At 42.8% G+C, this 27,605-nt stretch overlaps 1 protein-coding gene across 4 annotated transcripts in view; it reads right to left on the bottom strand.

Moving 5' to 3' along the window:
- Window positions 1-27,605, bottom strand: part of ASTN1 (astrotactin 1) — a 328,578-nt gene that overhangs the window by 94,900 nt on the left and 206,073 nt on the right. For all 4 annotated transcript variants that reach the window (XM_035279096.3, XM_078356254.1, XM_035279094.3 and 1 more), the window contains exons 9-11: window positions 14,095-14,169; window positions 7,353-7,490; window positions 6,692-6,842 (exon numbers count right to left, since the gene is read on the bottom strand). In XM_035279096.3, the coding sequence (XP_035134987.1) occupies window positions 6,692-6,842; window positions 7,353-7,490; window positions 14,095-14,169 (364 nt within the window). The remainder of the gene's footprint in view (window positions 1-6,691; window positions 6,843-7,352; window positions 7,491-14,094; window positions 14,170-27,605) is intronic.

Genomic DNA, 27,605 nt, shown 5'->3' with positions numbered 1-27,605 from the left:
TGCCTCTGAAAACTCACCTGTCCTTCCTCCTCTTTCTTAGTTGAAGATGACGAGGCAGGATAAGCACTGTTTGCTAACACTAATTCTGTAATTTCCCCAACAAATGGCCCCCTGTGGGCCTGCCAGGCTCCCAGCCTGGTCCATCCCCTTTTCTCCCCATGAAGGCAGCTGGAGTGCTAGAAGGTAACAGCATTTAAAGAAGTTTCCAAAGGCTGCCCCATGCTGTGCAAACCCAGCTGTTCCAGATGATGGTAAACAAGCAAATGAGGCAGCTGAGGATTGCACCCCAGGTTTTGCTAGCCTCCCACCCATCAAGTTCCTTCGCCATCCAGCTGTTAGGCCAGATGGAGCTGGCTTCAGCACTGCCCAGGCATGGATGCAGGATGGAAACATGGAAGACACGAAAGTTTCGTTGGAATTAAATGGGCTGCACTGGTTGCCATGAGGTTTTTTTTCCCCCCTCCTTCTAGAAAGCTTGCTAGAAGCCATTAAACAGATAAAGCCAGTCCTCCTGTTAGTCCCACCTCACATAGTTTCAGCCCTTGTACCAGCTGGGTATCTCAGTCACCAGCCAGTACGTCCCATCTTTCCAACCACCCACTTTTTTTCAGAGTTCTCCTTCAAGCACGATTTTTGACAAAGACTTTGTTGAATGAAACACCAGCAGGCTTTGTTTCAGAGTTCCAAAACCACATCTTGCCTGGCCTTCATGTCTAAACGACCATTGCTATCCCAAATTGGACCAGCTGAAAGTCACACTTTCTTAGGAGACCTGGAGAAAAGACAGAGTTAGCTGCCTTGTCCAAGTTTTTCTTTTCTTATCAGTAAAGCCAAAAATAGTACTAACAGCTATCAGAAATTAAGCAATTTGTTGTGTAGAATGGTCTACATGTATATCTTCAAACCAATAACACAGGTACATTTTATCTTCCACAATTTGAAGATGAACAAAATTAGACTCAGAAAGACAAGGTAACTTGTCTGGGTCACAGTGGTGGAAACAGGACGATCAGATGTTGGGCCTAGATTGACCTGAAAGCATGTGCGTTTTTCATCCATTCCGCCATGCTGCTTCTCTAGTATGATAAAACCTGGACTCATGAGAATCCCTAAAGAAACAAAGTCAATGTGTCAACAAAGCAAAGCAATCCTGTAGATTTGCTGAACGCTTTAAGGAATTCCTGAGTATATTCTGGGGTCAATTATGGATTTTTAGATTCAGCCTAGTATTTTCTTTTCCTCTTTCTTTTTTCTCTCTCTTTTCAAATACACACACACACACACACACACACACACACACACAGCAGCATACATGCATACACACACATGAAATACCAAAATGCTATGAGCATAGATATTTTAGGACAAAACATAATCTATCCAGAATGATGGCCTTGATGGCAAGTCAAGATCCTCAATCACTGAAAAAGATGCAATTATCTCTACTGCACTGTAACTTCCTTGGGCTGCAGTTCAGAGTAAAACATTTTAGAAAAAATTCCAGGAAAAAAAGCCTAAAACCCAAAATAGTTTTCTTCTTAACCCTTGGGAACCAGAACACGCATTCTTTAAGGAGTTTCCTATGGTATAAATTCGTTTTGTTTTTTGCCTGAATCTTCTTTCTGCTGTTACATCCACATTCTGGGTTCCCTCAAAATCTATAGCTAAATACAAAGAAACCAGAGTCTCCAAACCATGCCCTTCTTCTTACAAGTGTTTGTAGCCAGAGCCCTTTTGTCAGGAAGAAATCGTGCCTCCAGGAGAAGCATGCGTTTGCTGTTTGCAAGGGCTGGATATTCTTTTCTCATTGCCGTGAACAATCCCTCCACTTACTCCTTGAAAGAGAACTGTGTGCTCAGGAGAGAGCCCCAAGGTCATATATTAACCCTTCTTCACATAGGTTATATTTAGCATTCCCAGGGACTTTATAAACTACGGGCTTAGGAAGAAAACTCCATTTATTATGGCCGCAGCTTTTCCCCATCAAAAAGGTTGAACAAATGAGCTCATATTTCAGTGACCCCTAAAATACACAAGGTTAATCATCTTTCATGAGATGTTCATGACTTCTCGACTTATTAGTGGTCTAAGGCATAATTTGCTAATGCGATTAAAATGATTTTTCTCATTCAACTCCTTGTCTTGGCCATCTTTCCCGTCTTTTCCTACCAATGATTGTTGGTTGATTAATTACTTAGGAGGCTGGTCAAATCTCACTAGGACTCACTAAGATGCATGCTTCAGTTCCAGGTTATGAAGTGGGTGCTCTGTTAGCAGATGAGTATGAGAGATAAACACATGAGCATATTCCGAACCTCTGGGAGAAAAGGGATAGATTCCTGCAGCCGAGTCTACCTCACCTTACCTAGATGATTCATAAGATATGCAACTATAATTCCTACTAGAAATAGGTTCTCTTTTACTAGATGGCAATCTCACTTCTTTCACAAATAATGATTCCCAAACTTTTTGATGGGTTCTGACGTGCGGGCTCAAGCCATGCAGGACTTCTCCCAAGGGGAAAAGTTTGATAGAGTTGAATTTATATTTCAACTGTGATAGCTTCCTGCCTCCATTTCTCTAGAAGCCTCTGAGGCATACTCTTCTGCTTACTGTCCTACAGAGAGAAAGAGAGATGGTAATCCGTGATGGTCTCCACACATCTGTGCTACAGTAGAGGTGAAATGACACATGTCATGGGATACCATTGTAGACAGCATGTGGAGGGAAGGGCGGCAGGGTCACTGGGTAATTCAAAGCTCATCAGAGCATAATGCTCAGGCAAGGAAGGTCGTGTGTTCAACACATGAGGAAATGAGTAGCTGACCTTTCCCCATCCATGGCACAGACTGCTCACTTGTGTACAATCTTATGAATTACAAAGCCAAGGCATTTTCTGGCCACTTTCAGAATGAGTGGGAAGATAAAGAAGGAGCATTAGGGCATGGGCGGCCTCCTCCTCCTCCTCCTTCCCCCCTCCTCCTCCTCCCCCTCCTCCTCCTCCTCCTCCTTCTTTTTTTGTATTGCATTAAAAATCATTATCAAAGATTCAAGCAACATTTTATATGAAACCTCAATAGGTAGACTTGATAAGAGTGAAGACTTCTGGCTAAAGTTCGGAGCAGGGAGGCTGGAGTCCTGCCAGACAAGGCTGCTCCCATCCCCACTGCCATTTCCCATGGATGCTCCCTCCAATGACATCCCTGGTATACTGCTAGAAATCTGTAAAAGTATCACCTCACATGGCAAAAGCAACTTTGCAAATATGATTAAATTAAGGCTCTTGAAATGGGGAGATTATCCTGAATTATCTAGGTGGGCTCAATCACAAGAGCCCTTGAAAGTGGAAGAGGGAGGCAGAATTGGAGAGAGAGAGGGATGTGCTACAGAACAATGGTCAAAAGAATGCACTCTTGCTGGCTTTAAATATGGAGAAGAGTCATGTGTCAAGAAATATGGGTGAACTCTAAATCTGCAAAAGGCAAGAGGGATTCCTTCTAGAGCCTCCAGAAAGGATTGCAGTCCTGGTGGCATTTTGATTTTATCCCAGTGGGATCCATGTTGAATTCTCATCTACAGGGTTGTAAGTCAATAAATGTGCATAACCTATACCCACTAAATCTGAGGTAATTTGTTACAGAAGCAGTAAGATTTAAGAACTCTTGAAAGACCCTATAGGGCTCACTCAATAGACCAGAGAACTGCTGTTCTTGTACATCACCAGTAAGGAACACAGCTCTTACCCTGTACACTAAGAACAATGAGTAAGATTTGGTCATCAGCAGTGGGTAGCTGACCTCTGCTCTGGTAACCCTCATGAAATGTTAGCAATCGGTGGCTGCTGGAGAGCAGTGTGGCTTGCAATGGTGTGACTGTGGTTTGTACAGGTCTGTGCCTTTCACGGATATTTGTTACCTGTCCTCAGAGACTATATAAACAACAGGGCAATTAACTGTGTAGCAATTAACCCTGTGGGAGTCCATGCATAACTGAGAAATGTGTCCTGCTTCCTAGAAAGAATGAAGGTTGAGCAGCCTATGTGGACCAAACATGAATCCCACCTGTCAGGTTTGAATCCAGCCAGGAAAATATAAAGGCACACGCTCTGCCTCTGCTCACATCTTTGCTCCTTCCTTAGGTTCCGTAAGTGTCAGCGTGTTCAGTTTCTCATCTCTCTCTCCTTTCATAAAAATAGGACTTTCTTGGGAAGACTTTCAGTTCAGCACTCAGAGGACTGAAAGTAAAGTTTATGTGGAGAGGAGGAAGGCGGGCCAACTCTCTGCAAAGTGTAGTTGGTGCACCTGATGCCTTTGCCCCTGGTCCACTTCCAGATGACAAGGGACCACTGTGCTGATACATCAGAGCTTTAGGGCAGCATTGATGCTCACTGGAGATGGGTCAGCCTCAAGGTCAAGTCTCTGACCTTCTCAGTGGGGTAACAAGGGTCATGTGGGACACATCAGCTCTCACCCATCCGCCCTCCTACCTCAGGAAGCCCATGCTTCACACCCAATGAGAAAAAAAGGAATTGAGTGTATCTGCCAATCTGCCTGCCCCTCCTTCTCCAGAAGCCATGTCGTCCAGTGGCTTCTAAGTGTTATGCTAATACCAAATACTGATATAACCGGGTGACTTTCTGCAGTGGCTCCAATTCTAAAATGTAGCAGCCTTATTGCAAATGCATATTCATCAGAACTATTCCTGCTAGCTCTGTCTCACAGATCACTGTTAAAAGTATAAAAATCCATCAGCACAGCTAAGTGCCAAGTAAAAGGGGCTAGGATCACCAACAGAAGGCATCTGATGGGAAGACTCAGGAAGGGGCAGAGAAGTGGCAAGAGAGGGAGAGCCTCTACCTGTGTGTGTCTGCTAATGCAAGTGCATGCTCAAACTCATATTGCAGTGGCTACAGAGGGTGGGGAGAGAGGTGCACATGTGAACACAGTGTTTCAGCACTTAGAATGACTCCAGACAGTAATAAGAAATGTAAGGCTGAAATCTGGATGAAGGAATATAAGCCAAATAGCTTTTTAAAAAAGTGTCTCAGCTGGGAGCTCCATTAGATAGTAAAATTGTCTCCTGAGGATCCCAGCTGGGAGCTCATTGCTGAAGACATGTGGAAGTGGACCAGCCAAAGGGAAGGCAGCACTGTGGGACACATCAGCTTCCCCCTTGGCCACCACGACCTAAAGAGCACTGTTCTTTGTATTTTCCTGACAGTTCTTCCTGTTCTTCTTTCCCCTCCTTATGATGAACCCGCAGGTTCTCCTCCTACCTGCCCCTGAGTGCTTTCTCTCTCCCTTTCTTTTTCTTTATTTTCTCCTCCTTCTCAGATGAATCAGCCTCCTGGCAACTGCTGCCTCATCGATAAAAGTTTGGGGAGGCCTCAGGGTTGGGAGCTCTCCACCCTGCACCAACACATATCTGTCTTTGATTGAGAGCAGCTCCCTGAACAGAGCAGGTGCTCAGTGATGGGTAAGAGGGGAGGGGAAAGATGGCATCATCTTCACAGCTTGCCCTTGCTCTGGGTCCTCTCACATAGCACAGCTGTCAGACTGGGAAGTGAGATGGGGCACCACATCTTCCCCAGAACCGGAAGCTCCTGCTCCAACCCCCAATCCAGTAGAGCTACCAGTGAATCATCTCTTCTTTTTCTTTGCTCTCAATCTGAATGACTTTCCTCCCCGCCTCCTCTGTCCCATTCCCTCTCCTCTCTTGAGGACTGTATCATTCTGCCCTCAAAGAAGGGAGGGATGGAAACAGACAATAGTGCCCACATAAAGGAGCCAGTAGCCAAAGGATTCCTCTGCTCCTGCCTCCATTTCTCTGCATGGCGCAGTACAGTCTTCATATCCATGATGTGGGAGACAGCTTAGTTCACTCTAGCCCAAATCATCTTACTAGTTAATAGTATCATTGTTTTTAAGAGACAGGGTCTCACTCTGTTGCCCAGGTTGAAGTACAGTGGTGAAATCATAGCTCACTGCGGCCTTGAACTCCTGGGCTCAGGGAATCCTCCTGCCTCAACCTCCAGAGTAGGTAAGACTATCAGCATAAACTGCCATGCCCAGCTAATGTATTATAATTTTTGTAGAAATGAGGGTCTCGCTATGTTGCCCAGGCTGGTCTCAAACCCTGGGCCACAAGTGACTCTCTCACCTCAGCCTCCCAAAGCACTGGGATTACAGGTGTGAGTCAGCCACAGTAGATGGAGTCCATAGAGCTGATAACAGAATATTATAAAAGCCCACCTCTTAAGAAGTAGGTGCTCGTTGCTGTTGTCACAGAGGGGACACAGTTTTCTTACATTACTATTCTTTATTTTCTCACTAGCATTCCTGGCGTTACTTACTTCCTTCATTACTCTAGCTCTAGGTAGTTTTCTCCTAAATTTTTCTATCACATTTAGAGTCAATGTCATCCGATTAAGCAGTTACTTAGTTTTCATAAACTAAATTTTTTCTTGAATAGTTAGACTGCACATAGTAGGTTCTCCATAAGAACTTCTTGACTGACTGACTCATGAGTAGCTTCTCATCCTTATCAAGAGAAAATCACTAATTTACACTAGCTGGTGTTTGCAACTGGGGATCACAGCACGTTTTTACCTGTATATCTGCATTGTGTCTTCCCCTGTGCCTTCCCCCCTATTCCCCAAACAAAAACTACTAGCTTGGCAGGGCAGACCTACCACACAACCAGTGGAGTCCAGCTTGCGATCTGAAATACAGCGGAAATTCTTACTGCAGCCCCCGTTATCTTTGCTGCAGTCGCGCACTGGCCCAAAGGAATCTAAGAGAACCTCCAGGCTGTCGAAGGAGGATGAAGTCATCAGCTCCTCTCTGTGGGGAGAAAGAGTGGGAGGCAGAAAGGAGTCAAGGAGATTCCAGAATCAACAAGTGGTGTTACATTCCATGCTCCTATCTAGTCAACTGAATTGTATCTTACTCTCTCTTATAAAAATTGAAGATCAACTATACTCCAAGCCTTGAACTAGCAAATTATGGACATTCTCTGTATCTGGGAAATGAGCCATGTCTGTAACGCCTGGTCAAAGAAAGAGGTCTAAACTTGGGCAAGTAAATTAACATTTTATTGCCTGTCAGTCCTTAGGGTATGTGAGAAGGGCTTACAAACTCTAAGTCTTCTTCTAGTGAATGAGCCTTGGGATGTGCAATATTGATCCAGATAAAAAGCAGATCCTCGCACAACATAGGGGGAGTTTGCAGGCCGCCTGCCAATTTTTCCTTTTAGCTTATCGTGACTCCTTCCTCAGCACCTAGAACCTTCATGTAGTTTCTCATTCTGCTTCCCAAGCCAATTTCAGGCCTCAGCCCTGAAGCCAGACTCACCTGACCTCCACAGCATCCTCCATCACAGTCATGTCCGTCTTGCACTTTGCTGATGGATTGATGGCCAGTTCGGCTGGTGGAATCACAAAGCTCTTGCTGAGGGGCAACCACATGCCCTCCCCAAGGGTATAGGTGAATCTGCAGGGACACCCAGCACCAGGTGGTCATGACTGGGGGCATAACCACCCACCACTGGGGGATCTGGCATTCCATCACTAGCTGCTTTCTTCTCACCCCTTGCAGTCTTCTTCAGAAAGATTGCCATTTTATGGGTATCATGACTAAGTTCTAAGAAGGCAGAGAGGCCAACCCTTGCTCACATGGCCAGGCAGCTGGAGGACTGATTATGGTGCCTGCTCACTAGCTGTTAGAAGTAGTTTTTAATCAAGTCATAGAAAGCAAGTTCCAGCTTTCTTCAGATTTGAAGCTGGGCTTCCCCTGTCTTGAGTCAGATATAATTGGAAGCATTTCAACTGAAGAGAGATGCCAGCCTCCCACCATCCCCATCCCACGGCTGCACACCCACAGTGGCAGCAATGGCATCTCTCTGTGACTGGAGGAACCCTAACAAAGAAAAGAAAGAAAGAAAGCACCCCTCTACAGTTTCTGTGTGATGGGAACAGAAATGACTAAAGCCAAGAGCCTCCAGGGCGGAGAGAAGAGCAGATGAACAAATGAACAAAACAGGCCTGGATTTATTCTCTGCACTCCTACCCACACACTTGGCTTCCTTAACCCTTGGGATACAGGGAAGACTTTTTTTTTTTTTAATTCTTACAACAAGGGCTAAAAGGAATAAAAGAATAAATTGGCATTTCAAGGGAGAGCTTAAAAAAATGAGAGATTATTTGTTTGTTTATTCATTCATTTCATTTCAAAGGCATTCAAATGCTCTGTGTTCATAGTCAAAAATAGTCTGCAGGATGAAAGCCAGTGTGGGTGGGATATGAGGAGGCTGTGGCAGTCTGGCATCCCCTCCCCACTTAATGTGGAGGGAGGAACAATGGAAGGATGCTTACAATTAAACAGAAGCTGGCTCCATTAGCTGCTCACACAGCCCCATTTCAGAATCCTGCTCCTTTCTCTTCCCTAACCCATACACAACCCTCTGTCCTCCACAGGTTGTCTGAAATTCTAGGAAACCAGACTGATGACTTGAGACCTTTTATTTTAAAAAATGTAACCCTCTTCAGTAAGCTGGCCACACAGCAGACTCATTGACTAGGGCTCATGAGTTAGAGGGCAGCCAAGCCACAGGATTTCTGCCCACATCCTAAAAGAGAGTCCTGGGCCCTACAGTAGGTGGAGGGGTGTGGCACATGTGGCAGCTTAACGCAGGGGACTTCCAGGGGACAGGCAGAGCCACTGGTAGGAGGGAAGTGGCCAGGATTTAGGGGATTTGCTCCCATTTCTACCCTGACTCTTGATCCCCTACTTCTCTGCATTAAGGAGCCCTGAACTGTCAGAGATACTTCTGGCTCTGAAAGAGGCTCTCAATTCTCCCCACTCACAGGAGTATGAGGCAGTAGGTTTGTGCAGAGAGGTGCCTGTACTAGGGGAGGAAAGCCTGTTACTTAGGGGACATTAGAAGACTATCGCTTTATTCTTCTGTGAAGCAGTTAGCAAAATTGGAAGCATGACAGCCCCTTCACTCGCACATACACACACCCACATGCTTCACATGCTTCATCTGGTAAGATTAAGAAGCCCATTCAGGGCTGATTGCCTCAAGGTACCTTGAATCTGGGACTTAAGGATAAATGTGGGTTGAAGAAAACAACCTCCGAGAATTTGTATAATTTCACTTTGAATTTCATAATGGACATCCTTGAGATAGAAGCATTCTAACAGGCAGGCTGGAGTGGGGGCACCACCACTATTATACTGTTTTGGAGAGAATAGCTACAAGTTTGAATGGTATCAAGGAGAAGGCAGTTTATTGGATATAAAAATACATTTTTGTTTTCTATTTTGATTTCAAAATTACAATTTTTGCATTGATGCAGAGCAACAAATCTGTGACCTGTGGTTTATAATTTATGTAACTGACTTTCGGAAGCTGTTGGCAGTTCTGGTACATTTCTGATGGTTAATTTTTCTTTTGAAAGAGGAGGCTCCATGCCCATCCATCTGACAGTTTTCTCTTCCTCCTCTGAATACACTAATATTCCTAAGAGAAAAGTAAATTACATCTTCCCCAACTTAAACTGTTTATGGTACCCTGTACCTACAGGATAAAGTCCCAACCTCCAAAGAGGTCACCCCCAGTAGCTGATAATTTCTTCAGCTTCTTTTTTCAGCAAACCCTGGGTCACCCTCTGCTCTTACAATGAGACCTGACTATAGTTCCTAATGTAGTCCTGATTTTCTCACATATTTGATTTTGCTCCTAATAGTCCTTCTTTCTGGATTTTCTTCCCTCTCTTTGCTTGACTTCTAATCATTTGCAGACTGAGGTAAGATCCTAGGCCAGAAAGTCCAGCAGGGCCTCAGGCTGAACAAGGGGCTGAGTCTGTGCACCTGACCCAGAGCCCCTTGCTGCTCCTGAGATGATGAGTTGTGTCTGTCTCTTCAAATGTCCATCATGACTTAGAAGACTGTGCTCTCTTGGATGGCAGAGGACAGTTCTTTGTTATCTTTGTATCCCTCCCACAATTTCTGCCCCAAAGAGGTCACTCGATAAATATTTATTGACTGGTCAATAAGGGTATTTCATTAGGTTCTTTAATTTGTACAAGTTTCTGGGGAACACAGTCTCAATGTTCAAATTTAAAGGTGGAGGCAGAGGTGAAGATTATCCTTCATGTACAGCAGGCTATAGGTTAACCTCTGGGTTTAAATGGATGTAAAGGTTAAGGTGGAAATGAATTAGATACTGTGAGAAACCTCCTGTGTGCAGAGCAGCTCCTGAGACACTGCACTGAACCATGTTAGTAAGAAAAGCAGCCTCTGGTAAGATCAAGGTGAAACCCTGTAGGGGAAGCAAAGTCAGGTGTGGGATGAGACTAAACCTTTGCTGAGAACTATGAAGGGGTAGGTGCTCTGTAGCGCGGCCTCATTCATCCTTCTAACATTCCTCTGAAGCTGGTCATCGGGCCCCATTTTACCAATGTATCAACTAATTTTTAAGGCTAGTCACTTCTCCAAGGTCACCCTCTATAAATGGGAAAATTGGGATTGGTCTGATTCTCAGGTATGGATCCCAGCAGCTTTCCAGCCCATGCTGGCTCAGGCCTACGGAATTCTAAAGTTTCCTTTCATCAGCAGAATCTACTGAGTAACTCCAAAAACCAAATATAGAACCAACTGTCAGAGAAAAGCTGTGTCCTAAAATTTCATCTGTCCCTCATTCATACAGATTTGGCAGGACAACTTCAAGCTACCCAAGAGAAGCTGGGTGAGCATCTAGAGAATGCTTTCCCAACTCGGGCCTTCTCTGGAGACAGCTGGTGGTGACCAGTGCAGTTGATGACTCAGCTCTGCGCTGAGTCCTGCACACAGTCCTGTGTTCAACTAGAGCTAGAAGAAAGTCCTGTCCAGAGGCAAACACTCACCAGAGAGTGCTGCATAGAACAGGACTGTGCTCTCACCACGGCTTGCCGCTAAATGGAATGTGAGGAAACGGATCAATTACTCTTGACCTGGCATCTCCACACACTTCCTCAGAGCAGGTTATTCCAGGATGAGGAATTATTCCAAGGGATGCAGCCTCACTTTGAAGGAAGGTCTCTGTGGGATCAATTTGGTCAGTATCAATCCCTTTCCCCACAGTCTAATGGAAAGGAGTGATCCTAACCACAGTGGAAAGGACTTCTTGGGCACTGGAAGGGGTTTGGTGGAGATTCAGTTGGTAGGTTCAGAGTCCTCTTGGATCCTTTGAGTCCAGCTTGGGCCGTTCCCAGGTTATTTGGGATTGCAGATTACCAAGGTTAAGTTGAACATCACGGTCTTTTCTTACTCTAGGTTGAAGTTTTTAGGAAATATCTGAAATGATTATCTACATACATCTATTGAAGTTCTGCTGTGTTCAAGATTGCATGTTAGTTGTTAAATATTTAAAGTGATAGAAGACACCACCCCTTCTCTCAAGAAGAAAATCATTTCATTGGGGAAAAAATAGGTAATTGAAAAATAAATATTAAATAAAATAACTGATGAATACATAGTATAATCAGTAAATAATAGGCATTTGCAGGGGTAAAGCCATTGTGGATTGGTACAGTGGATTGGGGACATTTTAGAGCAATGTTCTTCAATCCTGGCTTCAGGTTAGAATCACCACAGTGCTTTTAAAAAACACCGATGCCCTCGCCACACCTTCCAGAACTTATGAATTAATTGGTTTGCTCTGGGTATGACTGGCAGTCATTTTTAAAGCACACTGGGGACTGTCATAGAGGGCTAGGGTTGGAGACTGCTTTCTGGATGAGACTCTAAATGCTTGAAGTCAGAGACTATCTTGGTCATATTTGTTTGGTTATATCTGCAGCCTCTGTAACAGTGCCTTGCATTAGTAGGTATTCAATAGATGCTGAGTTTGGTGGAGACTTGATCTGGACCATAAAACTGGTAGTATTTATATTACAAGGAAAATATGCATTCTTGCTAGAGGAAAGGGTATGAGCAAGTGTGCAGAGTGGGAGATATTCAATTTATTGCAGATATTGGATCAGTCAGAAAACAGATCCAACTAAGAACAAAAGGTTCTCTAGAAGAGCAGCTCATTTAAAGGAAGGTGTATGTTGGCATTCAATAGTAAAAATATTTAAATGGCAGAATTTAAACTCTACTTCAGAATCCAGAGAGACGTTCAGGAGCTTGGAATTCAACAGGACACTAAATCACGACAGAGCAGAGTAGCAAATAAGTAGCCAATTACAGTTACTGACCAGGTCACAGAATGTTTTAGAGTGGTCATTGGTAGGTTGTTTACTCAGATGCCAAAGTGGTTTTGATTAAAATTCTTGGTACCTAAAATAAACAGACTGTGACCCATGGCTTTCATTTGAGAGGCTAGTTATTTCCACGTTAAGGATAAAAATTCTGAATCACTGGCTCCTGAGATAGCTGACCTCATGGGTCAGACCACACAACTGATCCCCTCTATGGGGCTTGGTTATCACATACAGTTGGCAGCCAGCAACTTTGAAAAAAAAGATAAATGGTGCTTGTGGGGACAGAAACAGTTTTCATGCAGGCTTTGCTTGACTAGTAATTTTATTAAGCCCCTTGTTTTTCAAAGTGTTAGTTTCTGACTTTTAGGGAATGGGGAACTTAACCACATCAATCAGCCAAATTCCACTAGGCTCCTCATCTGCCTTATCTTTATCACCCTTTGAAGTCCTAGAAGACCAGCAGTAGGAAAAAGAAAGAAAATATCAGCTGAATGATAAATCCTTGTTGGAAAGTTTTAATACCCATGTCACAGTCCAAGGAATGGAGCTGACATCTCTTGCAGCACAAATCCTCAAAAGCAGCCTGTAGCCAATGCCATCAGCATGACCTAGCCTTCCCTGGGACAGACACTCAGGAGAGAAAGACAAAAGAAAGTCCTCTGAGGAAGTGGTTCTGTGAATCTGCACTCTAGCTAGGAACGTGCCTTAGGAGAACATTGCTGTGGCTAAGCTGAGTCCACCCCGAGCTACAGGAAGAGCAGTAGAAGCTTTGCAGAAGGGTAAGCTCTAGGAGGCAAATGGAGGAGCAAAAATTGACACCTAGGCGAGGAATGACTGACAGAGATCGTCTGGGAAGGTGCTTGGAAAGGCAGCAGTGAATAAGTAAGACTCAGCAAATGGTATGGGTGCAAGTCTTTCATTTGCCCTGCACTGCTCATCATTTCTCCAGAAAAGGCATGCAGTAGCTGAATTCATCCTTTTCCATCAGCCGCCTGTGCAGGACTATTTACTTCCTTTACTAGAGGACTTACTCAAGGAGGACATGTATTCATGTCCATACTGTCAAGCCAAGCACTTAGAAGGAACTTAGCAAATGTATGTTAAGTGAATGATAGACTTACAAAATGAATGGATGACAAGATCTTATTTTGGAAATATACTGTTCCAGCTAAGGTCTAGTATGAATTAAACTTTATAAAAATCTAATCATTCCTGGCTGGCACGCAGATTATTCCTCTGCTGTGGGCCTTTCTAATATGTGCTATTCCCAGGTATGTAGGTAGAAATTTGGGAGGGACTAGAAACATCCAATCTGATCAGGAAAGTAGTACGTAAAAGAAAATAATAATGAAGTAGAGTTTAGAAAAGGGGAAGGCAGGGGCGGGAGAGATTCATTCTGAACAACTTAAGATTCTATGAGGAAGGTGCAAATTAGATGTAAAATGGAGAGGCAGAAACTGACATTAATTGCCTACTCTGTGCCAGTTTCTGTGCCAGGAACTTTCCCTGCATTATCTCATGTATCCCTCATAATAACCTAGCCAGGCACGTAATATAGCCCCATTTAACACATGCAGAGACTGGAGGCTTCAAGAGGTTAGGTAAATTAGTGAGGTTCACAGAACTGGCCAACAGGGAAGCCAGGGCCCAAACAGAATCTGCCTGACCTCCAAGTCCTCTATGTTGCCCCTGGGCATGACTAGGGGCAGGCACTTTTGTTAGTAGGTGGTGGTAACAACTAAAGGTGTTTCCCTTTTTATACTTTCCCATTAGGAAAGTAAGCCCAGGGGGAAGTGGAACACAGGGTCTGCACACACACATACCTGAGTCCCTAGACAATCACTTACCTGAATATTTTATCAGAAGGCTGCTCTCCCAAAACCAGGTCAAAGCCTCGCTGAAATATTGTGTAAGGCCATGGCCTAAAAGAAGAAATATCATTCAATTAGATTCAACTAAACAAATACTCACCGAACACCTACTTTGTGCCAGGTACTGTGCTAAGTTGCAGAGACTCAGCCATCCAGGGCATGAGCCCCTGCCCTTGAGAAATTCACTAATATGATCTCACACATGAACTTGAATCCTGGGAACCGACAAAGAACACGATCAACGTGAAAACCACTGAACTACTAGAAATATGGCATTTAAAAGCCATGACAACTCTATATATACATATAGAGTAAAATTATATGAAGCTAGACCTCACCTATTCATAATTCATGGTCCTTTGGATGTAGGTTTACAGAAACCTAGCTTGGCCTCCCTTAAGAAGACCACCATGAAAGGCCAGGCACGGTGGCTCATGTCTATAATCCCAGCATTTTGGGAGGCTGAGGCGGGTGGATCATATGGTCAGGAGTTCAAGGCCAGCCTGGCCAACATGGTGAAACCCCATCTCTACAAAAAATACAAAAACTAGCCAGGCATGGTGGTGGGTGCCTGTAGTCTCAGCTCCTTAGGAGACTGAGGCAGGAGAACTTGGGAGGTGGAGGTTGCAGTGAGCCAAGATTGTGCCATTACACTCCAGCCTGATAACAAAGTGAGACTCTGTCAAAGAACAAGAAGAGAAGGAGGAGGCGGAGGAAGAAGAAGGAGAGCAGCATGACTTCCTGGGGATCAGACAGTTCTGGATTTAGGCTCCATTCTGACATTGAACTAACTGTCTGACTATTGACAGATAATTTGCTTGCCTATCGTAGTTTCCTGTAGGGTTAATAAATGATAGCTACCTAACAGACCATTGTGAAGATTAAGCAAACCTCTTAGGCCAAGACTGCAGCTCATACAGTATATGCAACATGTTTTCTTTCCATATCCAAAATGACAAGAGGATTCTAGATCTGTGATAGATTTCAGCCGTCTTCAAACATTTTAACATCACTCACTCAAACAACTGAAATTGTGTTTGCAAATATTTCTTAACTGTAATTCTAGTGAACATCTATGTATTGTCATATGTATTAGAAAGTAACAAGACTATTTATTTTAAATAGTGTATATCTTTTCACTAACCAAGACCTCTAAGCCCGTTATTTAAAGCAAGACTTAGGGCCAGGCGCAGTGGCTCAAGCCTGTAATCCCAGCACTTTGGGAGGCCGAGGCAGGTGGATCACGAGGTCAAGACATCGAGACCATACTGGTCAACATGGTGAAACCCCGTCTCTACTAAAAATACAAAACATTAGCTGGGCACGGTGGTGCGTGCCTGTAATCCCAGCTACTCAGGAGGCTGAGGCAGGAGAATTGCCTGAACCCAGGAGGCGGAGGTTGCGGTGAGCCGAGATCATGCCATTGGACTCCAGCCTGGGCAACAAGAGCGAAACTCCGTCTCAAAAAAGAAAAAGCAAGACTTAGCAAAGCCCAGATCTGTGTTAAGTGCTGAGCTATTGCACACACTAGGTGGATTTACCCCTTACACTTGTGGAACTTACAGTCTCATAGCTAACCCGATTACTGACGATTTTACTGTAGATGTTCCTTTTGTTTTCAAGGATTACAAGAAGCCAGGAGAATAAATTACAATTATTATTTGGGGCTAATTCTAATACTAGGAGTTAATCCAGTGGTTTTCAATGCAGAGTGTATCACCCCATAGAAGGCATTTTGATAGTGAATGGCAGTTGTTCTTGATGATATAATGACTGAAGGTCACTATTGCCCTTTAGAAGGTAGGGCTAAGATGGCTAGACTAGCGCACTGCTCAGGACAGTTCTGCAGAACAAAAATTTCCCCATGTCCTACAAGCTTTTGAATGTCATGCAAGACATTTATTTAGGTTTTGAAAACCTGCTTCTAATGAGCATAGATGCTAACTCCATTGACATATAAGCACAAAGTACATTTCAATACATAGCAAATTGTTTAGATCCATAACTACTGTATAATTTGAGAGGTTACACGTTGTATAATCACTTTGAATCACCAATACAGCACAACTGTATCAGTCTATATTGCTCTCACACATATCATAATATAGCATTACGTATTATATTACATACTACATTATGGTGAATCTACATTAGGTACAAATGTCTGCCAAATTTATTATTTATTCTATTGTAATGGAGTATCAAGTATTTATTATAATTAGCATATGAAGATATAATTATTAAATTTTAACAGTTATATCATTATCAATTTCTCCCTTTAATATTAAGACACATTTGTTAAGATTTTTTATATATAGATTTTATTATTCATAAATTTTATTTACACAAAAGGGGTTAAAAATATTTGTTATAGGCAGCAAACCACATTGCCATGCATGTACCTATGTAACAATCTTTCGTGTTCTTCACATGTACCCCAAAACCTAAAATGCAATAAAATGTATTAAAAATATATTTGTTATAAAATATTGATAGTGTTGGAAATCACCAACTTAACCCAACAAGCTGGCAAATTAATTACCCAGGGTCTTTATCTGTTACAAGGGAAAGCCATTGGAAGTACATAAGGAAGGGGCTTGGATGAATGTGTTCATTATTTAAGCTCACTATTTGTAAATGCGTTATTCCTGGGATTCAATTTGGAGATACCTACAGGCAAGAACTGGCTCCATAAAGTATCCAAACACTGTACTGTGAATAACTCTTGCATCAAATAACCTCCCCCCTCCCAGGTATCTTTTATGTTTGTTCTGTTCATTGTAGGTGAACTCACACAGTAGAGTTTGAATTTGATTCTTTTTTGCTGAACAGAAAATGGTGGTTTATGGGCAGCTAAACATATATTAATTCAAGAAAAAGTTTAGAAATCATGAGAAACAAAAAATATTCCATGTAATCCCAGACACCTAGAAAAGGCAATAAAAAAGGGAAGAGGGACATGCAATTTTATTTATCTCTATTTTGGGTAGGATCACATTTTATTTACTGTCAGTTTAACATTTTAAATAATATACATTTTGCCTTCCAGTCATTTCTAGTACTCGAAACTGATACAATGTGTAATTACAGTTAATTGTTGGCACAGTTCCTAGGTTGTTTGAAAATATATTTTCAGGAGCCAAATCTTAGGACTGGCATTGAGTATGATGTGAACAATTAGCTATGCAGCATATCACAAATAAACCTGTATTCAAGCCAAACTTAAGGAAGCAACAAGCTTGGATATATTTATTAAGCATACATCCACCAATGCTGGATGAGTTAGGTCAAGGAGACCTCCTGCTCAAGGGGCTTGAAAATTAAGAACATCAACTCAAATTGGAAGGATGTAGGAGAGTGCGGTGTAGACCCTACCCTGATTATATTTAGAGGCAGCAGGGTACAGTGGTTTTAGGACACGGATTCTGGAGTTACCCTGCTATTTCCAATACCAGCTTAGCCACCAATTGCTCTGTGACTTTGGGCAAGTTCCTTAATCATTTACATCCGCATCTGTAAAGTGAGGCTGATGGTAATAACTGTATCTATTTGACAAAGTTGTTATGAGGAGGAAGTAGCTAATGTAATTAACATACCCAGAACAGTGTGTGGCATTTAGTGAGTGCCATACATAGAATCACTGGTTAAATAAGTTAAATGTATCAAATGCATGCATCATATATAAATACTATAATGAGTGGTTCCCAAATTTCAGTAAAGGAGGAAGTGTTTTGCTCTACGGTGCAAATGCAGTGCCAATACCAGGCTTTAACTCAAATTGTAGATGTCTTCATATAGGCTGGAGAGGAGGCAATGTGAGTATGGAAAGGCTAAAGCCCCAACACTCCACCTCCCACCTCCCACCCAGTGGTCACTTCACTGGGCAACTCACTCTACAGTACTGATATTAAACGCAAAGCGGGGAAGAGCATGCTGTGAAATGGCAAGAGAAGTCAGCGAGTAGCAAATTGCACTAGCAAAGGAATAAAGGGGAATTTACTTAGTATCTTCCCTCTAGTCCAGAATGATGTGTCAGAGAGATGAGAAATCTTACTTGATTTATTTAGCAAATATTTGTGGAGGACTATTGTGTGTGAACTGTGATATTAGGCAACAGGAATTGGAATAAAGAGATTCTTGCCCTCAAAGGAATCTACAGTCTTTGTGAAGAAACACATATAGACTCAGACAAACCACTGAGAATGTTAAAAGGGAAGAGGAAGGGGTTTTTAGGGAAAAAGCTAAGTGGTAGTGGTTGGTGGCAGAGTCGCCATCCTGGGTACAGGGAAGGCTGGTGTTGGCAGTGTATGGAATGACAGCAGAGGGTGTGGCAGGGAAGCTTGGTGCACACAGGTAGAAAGCCACAGATGGCCATACAAGAAAAGGCAGGGGCAATGTAATGAACAGCTGGACATAACAGCACCCATAATGATTTGAAACAGACTTACTTGAGACCCACTGAAAGAAGAAAGGCCTCTGTGTTTGAGCTTTTTGAGTGCAAGAGAAAGTAAGAAAACCCAAAAGACCTCACTAAAAAAAAAAAGTGTTTCATGAAGTGTTGTATCCAGGCTTAAATGGGTCTTGCCTCTGAGATGCCTGCAAGCAGGGTCTACGGGCCCTTCTAGGTGTCCTTCGCCTCCCTTTGCTCTGTTTCTCAGACTATGGGATTCATTCCAAACAGCTAAGACACATGGTGGAGGTGGCCTCCAGCAGTATGGGCCACAGAGGGAACACACTGTCTCCTCATCAGAAAAAAAAATAACCTGTGGAAGAACTGCCTGACATACTTCCAGTCAGATGAGCAATCTGGACCAATCTCTCAGCCAGGTAAGCAGAGGTAGCAATTTGGCTGGACACGGAGTCTCACGTCTGTAATCCCAGTACTTTGGGAGGCTGAGGTGGGCTGATCATAAGGTCAAGAGATGGAGACCATCCTGGCCAACATGATGAAAATACAAAAATTAGCTGGGCTTGGTAGTGCATGCCTGTAGTCCCAGCTATGTGGGAGGCTGAGGTAGGAGAATCTCTTGAACTCAGGAGGCAGAGGTTGTAGTGAGCCGAGATCACCTCACTGCACTCCAGCCTGGCAACAGAGTGAGACTCTGTCTTAAAAAAAAAAAAAAAAAAAAGGAAAAAACGATCCAAGATGGCTGATCATTAACATCCCAGGATTGCAGCTCTCAGGGAAGGCGCAGAGAACTAGAGGACGCCACACTTTCAGACAAATTCTGGTCGCTCACGGAGCAGGAGATCCCCCAGTGGAGGAAACACAGGGGTGGCCAGCGCGACTCTCGTGGCCGGTGCAGCGGTTCCGCCGGCACCTGGCGCGCAGCTCTCTGAGCAAAGTAAACAGGTTCGGAGGACCCGCACGGGTCCCCAGCAGGACACCAGAGCCTGGCAGCGTCTGTGACGGCACCTCTGCGCAGGAGCGCTCGGCGCAGAGTAAACAGGACCGGTTTCCCTTCTGACCGAGGTTTGGAGCCCCAGGAAGGCAGAGTCACCTACTGCCGACACAAGAAGGAAGCCCAACAGGAGAATCCTGGGCAGAAAAGCACCATCAGTTTTAACGCCGCTGCTCTGGCCCTGGGAACTAACAACCTGGACGCCCACTCAAGAGACCTAATCTGAAAGTTGGTAATTTCAAAGAGACAGGAGGATAAATTTACAATGACGGGAAGAAACCAGCGTAAAAAAGCTGAGAACACTCAAAATCAGAACGCCTCTCCCTCTAAAGATGATCACAGTTCCACATCAACAGTGGAACAAGGCTTGATGGAGAACGAGCGCATCCCAATGACAGAATCACTCTTCAAGGAATGGATAATAAGAAACTTCGGTGAGTTAAAAGACCATGTTGTAGCCCAACGTAAAGAAACTAGGAACTTTGAAAAAAGGTTTGATGAAATCCTATTGAGAATAGACAACTTAGAGCGGAGTATGAGTGAATTAATGGAACTAAAGAATACAATACAGGAACTCCGAGAAGTATGCACAGGTTTAAACACTCGAATTGTTCAAGCAGAAGAAGGGATATCAGAGGTCAAAGTCCAACTTAATGAAATAAAACATGAAGAAAAGATTAGAGAAAAAAGGATAAAAAGGAATGAGCAAAGTCTCCAAGAAATGTGGGACTATGTGAAAAGACCAAATTTACGTTTGATAGGTGTACCTGAATGTGACGGAGAGAATGAATCCAAGCTGGAAAATACCCTTCAGGATATTATTCAGGAAAATTTTCCTAAACTAGCAAAGCAGGCCAAAATTCAACCCCAGGTAATACAGAGAACACCACAAAGATATTCCTCAAGAAGAGCAACCCCAAGGCACATAATCGTTAGATTCACCAGGGTTGAAACGAAGGAGAAAATACGAAGGGCAGCCAGAGAGAAAGGTCATGTTACCCACAAAGGCAAGCTTATCAGACTTACAGCAGATCTCTCAGCAGAAACTCTACAAGCCAGAAGAGAGTGGGGGCCAATATTCAACATTCTCAAAGAACAGAACCTTCAGCCCAGAATTTCATATCCAGCCAAACTAAGCTTCACAACTGAAGGAAAAATAAAATCTTTTATGAACAAGCAAGAACTCAGAGATTTTATTACCACCAAGCTTGCTTTACAAGAGCTTCTGAAAGAAGCATTACACACAGAAAGAAACAACCAGTATTAGCCTTTCTAAAAATACACCAAAAAGTAAAGAGCACCAACATAAAGAAGAATTTACACCAACGAATGGATAAAACAGCCAGTCAACATCAAATGGCAGTAACCCTAAATTTAAATTGACTAAATCCCCCAATCAAAAGACACAGCCAAAACCCAATGGCATTTTACATCCAGACCTGTTTCACATGCAAGGATACACAAAGACTCAAAACAAAGGGATGGAGAAAGATTTACCAACCAAATGGAGAGCAAAAATAAATAATAAATAAATAAAAAGCAGGAGTTGCAATTCTCGTATCAGAGAAAATAGATTTTAAAGCAACAAAGATATAGTGGTAAAAGGATCAATGCAACAACAAGAGCTAACGATCCTAACACCCAGATACGAGACTTAGATTCAATGAGACAGAAAATTAATAAGGATATCAAGGACTCGAACTCAGATCCGGAACAAGTAAACTTAATAAATATTCATAGAGCTCTCCACTTCAAATACACAAAATATACATTCTTGTCAATACCACATCACACCTACCCATAAGTTTAAATGAAACATTGATTGGCCATTATTAATACTCAATTTTTTTCAAAATAAAGCAATATTTCCATTTACTCTCCCTCTTTCTTCCTCTCCTTTACTTATTTTTTTTTTCTTTCCTTCTCTCAAAAAAAAAGAAATCAACTTGTAAACCTCTAGATCCAGGTCGGCAATGTCTCTCTCATTGCTTGATTTCCTTCCTTCCCTTCCCTCTCTCCCTCCCTCCCTCCCTCCCCGCTTCCTCCCTTCCTTCCTTCCTTCCTTCATCCCTTCCTTCCTCCCTACCGTCCTTCTTCCCTCCCTCCCTCCCCGCTTTCTCCCTTCCTTCCTTCATCCCTTCCTTCCTCCCTACCGTCCTTCTTCCCTCCCTTCCTGCCTTCCTCCCCCCGCCCCGCAAAAAAAAAAAAAAAAAAAAAAAAGATAGCAACTCCTATATGGTTTTCTGGGCTAGGGCTGGGAAGGAGTGTGAGTGGCAAGCCTCAGCTTCAATCTGCTTGTAGTGGTAAGAGAATTGCCTCCATTAGGAGTGAGCAGCATTATTGAGCAGACTGTGCCAATATTCCTTTTGTGGAAAGGGCACTAGGAGCCCATGAATGGTGTCAGGTCAGATGTGGGGCAGGAGGTTGAACCTCGCCATTGGAAGGAACCTTCAGTCTTTTGTATCCACTTGGACATGTGGTCTCCAATATTCTCTCAATGCATGGCAAACCACGCACATCTTCTTAGTCAGAATAGAGCATTTTTGTTTGTTTGTTTGTTAAGCTCTTCATTCTAGCAAATAAAGACCCTGAAGATTGTCGTCTCATGTGGACAGCTGCAGGTGGCTCCCATTCAGGCACATCACAGGAAGCATCGCAGACTCATGCCCATGCAGGAATATATAGCCTGTGCCACAGAGAAGCCCGTTGTAACGGATGCGCCGCAGCCAGCAGGCACACATGCAAACGCGTATGCAGAGAACTAGTAGGAATCCTTTATTTGCCTTTTCTTTCCTCCTCCTGTCTCACACAATACCCACAGTCTATTCAGAGTCTTCTCTAAGTGCTGGCAATTTCCAAGCTTTCTGGTTTCTCTCCCAGTTCTCTCTCCTCCCCACTCAGGACACATCCACTGTTTCAGGGATTTTTCCCTTAGTCTAGATGACGTGCTGGGCCAGAGGCTGGCTGTGGCCTTGACTTGACATGATGCTTGGCCTTTACGCTGATAGCTTGAGCATTTTTTCACTCTGTAACCTAGTGAGTGAGTAAAGACCCTGCATGACCAGCCTGACTGGATGCTCCCTTCATATGGGCTTTCTCAGTGCAGGAATGGGCTATTCTTGCTTTAACAAGGGTCCTTTAAATGTTACTTTTTGATCAAGTGCTAGTCCCAGCTTTCCACCTAATTGTGTCATCTGGAAACAGAGCTCAGAAGCTGTTGGCCAGCATGTCTGATGATAGGCCTCCTTGTATAAGACCTGCCATCCAGGGAGAGGGAAGAGAAATAGAGAGATAGGTAGGCAGATGATTGATTGATTGATTGATTGATAGACAGATAGATAGAAGAAAGCAAGAAAGAAAGAAGGAAAAGTAGGGAGATAAGCAGAGTGAGAGAGAATGTATGTATGTATGTGTATATACGTATCAAAGAGAATACACACACACAAGCACACACACCCCATACCTGCATTCATATATACACATGTATCTGTGCATATATGAATGCAGGTATGGGTGTGTATATGAATCTGCTCAGATACATGTGTATATATGAATGCAGGTATGGGGTGTGTATGCGTGTGTGTGTGTGTGTGTATTCTCTTTGATATAGTCCAGCACAGATGGGATGTTTCATCCAGAAGCAATGATGAATAGGGCATTTCATTATGGGCTTTTAGAAACGATAAGCTTTTTCCGGACTTACATATTATTCTACCTGTCATAAAAGGAACATTTTACAAATGGAACTATTTGTCTGCAGTTAAATGAAAGCACATCCTTTCAAGCCTGCCTCTAGCCCACTTTCCGCTGAGTTTCTAGGAGAAGCATGGTTTCCAAAGTTTCTGCCCAGCTCTTCAAAACAGTTTGGGGTCCCAGTATGGGATATATCTGTATGTAATGTGAGACCATTTAAGCAAATATTCCTTTTTAAACTAGGTAAATAAATCTGCAAGAAGGGTGCAGTGAAACAAAGAGAGAACAGAGGTTCCTTTTAAAAGTGCTTCTGGAGAAAGGCAGTTTGCAAGATATACAGAAGCGGTGAAGAGAAGAATGGCAAAAACGAATTTTCCTGCCATACAGTTGGCTGAACCATCACATGCCTCAATTTATCCTAATGACAAGATGGGGAGATTATTACATGCCACTATCCTCACAATCATTATTAGTTCTGGGACAAATAAGAACTTGCAATGGCCGATCCCTAGATTATCTCAAATCTGTGGCTTTATCAAAAGAATAATAATGAATAATGATACCAAGAGTTTATATAGGATGCTATAGGTCCTTGAGGCCTTTGCAGATGTTGGTTCTCTACCTGGAACACCACCCCCGACATATCCACTGTCCCGTGACTGCTACTTACTTGGACAACTTACACTATTCTTAAAGTCTAACTTAAAAGTGACTTTCTAAAACAGTCCTTCCCTGGCACTCCTAGACTAGGTTATATTTCCTTGTTATATCCTCTCTTGATACCCTGCACTTTCCTTTGAATATATTTAGTCACTATTTTCTGCTCACAAGATATAAAGGACCTTGTCATCATGACAACTATACCCACAGTGTGCAGAGTAGTACCATTACATACCAGGTGCTCAAGAAAGAGCTCGACTATATTGCAAATGAGGTTGAGGGTTAGAGCTGAATCTAAGCCCTGGATGAGGCAATCGTTGAATTTTATGACCTCAGATAAGTCCCTTGATTTCCCTAACCTCAGTAAAGTCATGCATTGCTCAAGGATGAGGATACATTCTGAGAAATGCATCATTAAGTGATTTTTGTCATTGTGTGATTATAGTGCATTTACGCAAACCTAGATAGTATACCCTACTTGACACCTAGGCTATGTAGTATAACCTATTGCTCCTAGGCTGTGAACTTGTACAATACGTTACTATACTGAATACTGCAGGCAATTATAGTACAATAGTAAATATTTATGCATCTAAACATAGAAAAGGTACAGTAAAAATATAGCATTACAATTTCTTGGGACCACTGTCGTACAGGCGGTCCATTGTTACCAAAATGACATTATGTGGTGCATGACTATATTTTCATTTGTAAAATGCGGATAAAATGGTGCCTCGAGTTATTACATGTTGATCCCCCAGCGGTATTCAGAGCCCACTTGAGGTTAGCCATCAGGGATATTAAACGAGACCCATCAGTGTGGTGGCCAGCTGCAGTCATTTATTCAAACACAGGGTTGTTGCGTTTAACCAGTGTTGAAGTGTTTCAATAAAATAAAATGGTGATAAAATAGAACCTACAGTTGCTAAATGAACTACTATTTTAAACATTTAAAAAATTATTTTAGAGACAGCATCTTACTCTGTCACCCATGCTGAAATGCACTGGCACAATCATAGTTCACTGTAGCCTCTTATTCCTAGACTCAAGCAGTCTCCTGTGTGCCTCCCAAAGTTCTGGGATTACAGCTGAATGCCACCAAGGATGGCCTCAAACTCATGGTATCGTTCACTATACAAATCATGCAAAGAAAAGCTAAATGTTGAAGCAATTATACTATTTAATGTCTGGTAGTAGGTAAACAAACTCATTTAGAATTTTTTATACAGAAAAGTAAGACACTTGTCAGCAACTAGCAGAGTAGTTAGTGTAGGTGCGGGAGCCAGACTGAGTAGGTTTAAAGCCTAGCTGTACCACTTACCATCTCTGTGACTTGGATAAATTCATTAATCCATGCCATGAGACTGTCCTATTCACTTCCCTCCCTGCTACAGCCGTACATATACTGCTCTGCCCCATCTTCCCTCCTCATTTCAGACCCTGGATCACTGTCCTCTCCCAACACTTCTCCATAATTTTTGGTACCTTCAGTATCCACTAAGATCAAGTCACTCAGCTCTTCGACCTTTCTCCTCTAACAATCCCGTCTCTATCCTCCTTTTCTCATGGTCATATCCTACATTACCAATATCTGCAACCCCTCCTTGGTCTCAATTTCAAGAATCCCAATACCTAAGCATCATCTCCTACTTTCCCAACTTACTGTTTCTAATACCACGGCAATTTTCTACCTGCTGATGCCCAGAATTTATTTATTCTACCACTGTTTTCCTGACCTTCAACCACCTCGTGTACATTCTTTCTTCTTTATTCAGATTAAATTACATCATCCATTATTGTAATCCTCCCTTTCCTGTAACCTCAGCTCCTATGCTCCTCCATCATTTCATCATACTTGTCTGAAACACTCCAACACTGGTTAAACTCAATGACCCTGTGGCTCCATTTCTGCGTTTGCACAGATGAATGCAGTTGGCCGCCACACTGATTAGTCTCATGTAAAATCCCTGACTGCTAACCTCAAGTGATCAAACTACATTTTCCATGTTCATTCACTCTCCCTTTCTCTAGATCACCTTTTCATACCTTCTTTCTCCTCAAACCTCTGACATCTTTTCCCCTATCTTCTCCCTCAGCAAATGATGTACTTCCTCAATAGCTGAGAAAACAGAGGTAATCAGGATGCAAAGATTTCACCACCACATTCACCCACCTGCCTGCCCATGCCTATTACTCGGGCCTCCTTCTAGTAATTAGGCATGAGCAGTCTCTGTTCCTGACTAGAGTGCTGCCATCCCAGGTCACCCCTGACATTTCATAGGCAGTGGGATATAAGAAGAGCCCTCGATGGAAGTTACCAGTGCAAACTCCCCTCTGCTCCTATGACCTCAGGCACATAAAAGCACCACAGATCCTCAACTTCTTCACATGCAAAATGGGAATCATGAGGTATAGTATACACCACAAAAACATTATATTGTTGAATACTGTGTATAAATAAATTTCAAATTATTGATAATCTTTGGTTGTTAATTTTTAATCATTATTGTGGGTAACTTTCATTCTATATTTTATGCATATGTGCACGTGTGCTTTATATAAATTAATTTCATTTAAAGATAGAGCATTAAAAAACTGACACAATCCCTACCTTCTGTGGCTCAAATTTCTCATCTATGAATTAGGGATAATAATATTATCTACCTCATCAACTGTATAGAGTTGAATTTTTTTTAATATTTGCAAATAACTTTCAATAACTTTGGAATGCGTTCAATTTTTAACACATATTAACTGTTATGCACACATTTATAGGAATTTTGATTCTAAATGCTGAAAATAAATTTTATAGACATATCAAATGGTTTTGAAACTGCCAGTAGTGAACACAGTGTTGTACCTTTTCTTCTAGATTTTGAAACTCAGGGATAAAACCTTGACCCAAAACATGGCAATAAACACAAATACACATATACACACATTCGTGTACACAAAGGTAGAGTTCACACTTGACAATCTGGTCATCACACTCTGCCTTTTAGTCAACAAAGAGCAAGTCAGAGAATAAGAAAAGTGAAGGGGACTGTCATGGGCCCCAGTTATGCAGGAGGCATTCATACCTTGACTCCCAGCATCTGACTTAGAGGGAGAAGGGCTAGATCCTCCTTTGATTTAAGGGTCATCGAAGACGGCAGAGGCAGAGTTCATCTGTCCTCAAATGGGGACACTTAGCCCAGAAAACTGTATTTTCCCTGTATATTTTGGGATCAAGAATTATATAAGGCGAAGGGAAGAAATCTTGAGTGGGTCAGAAAAGGCAGGTAATAGCAGCTGCCATTTATTGTGCATTTCCACGTACCAGGCAGGTACTATGCTCAGTGCTGTCCATGGGTCGTTTCACAGCCACCTAGAGAACTCTACAGCTGTGTTATTATCCCCAAGTGGCAAAGGTGAACAAGAGTTCAGCAAGGCCACATCAGTTGCCCAAGGTCATACTGCTGGTAAGCAGCAAAGGGGAGGATTGCCATGGAGCACACAGCCAGGGATTTCTCCCACACCTTGCTCTGCTCTTCTCCCCATCATGGGCATAAACCTGTTGGAAAAAATGTACTAAGGCAGCATTGAGTCTACACACAGGGCTGTTGGCTGGACATCAGCTTAGCTTGTCCACCTCTGGCCTTCAGGTACAAAGTGACAGGTGGAGCAAAAGTTATCTGTAGTGCACAGAAAGAATTACCTGCCCCCTTGCCTCTGTTTTCATGGGGAAATACT

Source organism: Callithrix jacchus, chromosome 18 (genome assembly GCF_049354715.1).
Source record: "Callithrix jacchus isolate 240 chromosome 18, calJac240_pri, whole genome shotgun sequence".
Lineage (NCBI taxonomy): Eukaryota > Metazoa > Chordata > Mammalia > Primates > Cebidae > Callithrix > Callithrix jacchus.
The sequence above is the reverse complement of the archived record's forward strand: the minus strand, read 5'-3'. Positions and strand labels throughout refer to the sequence as shown.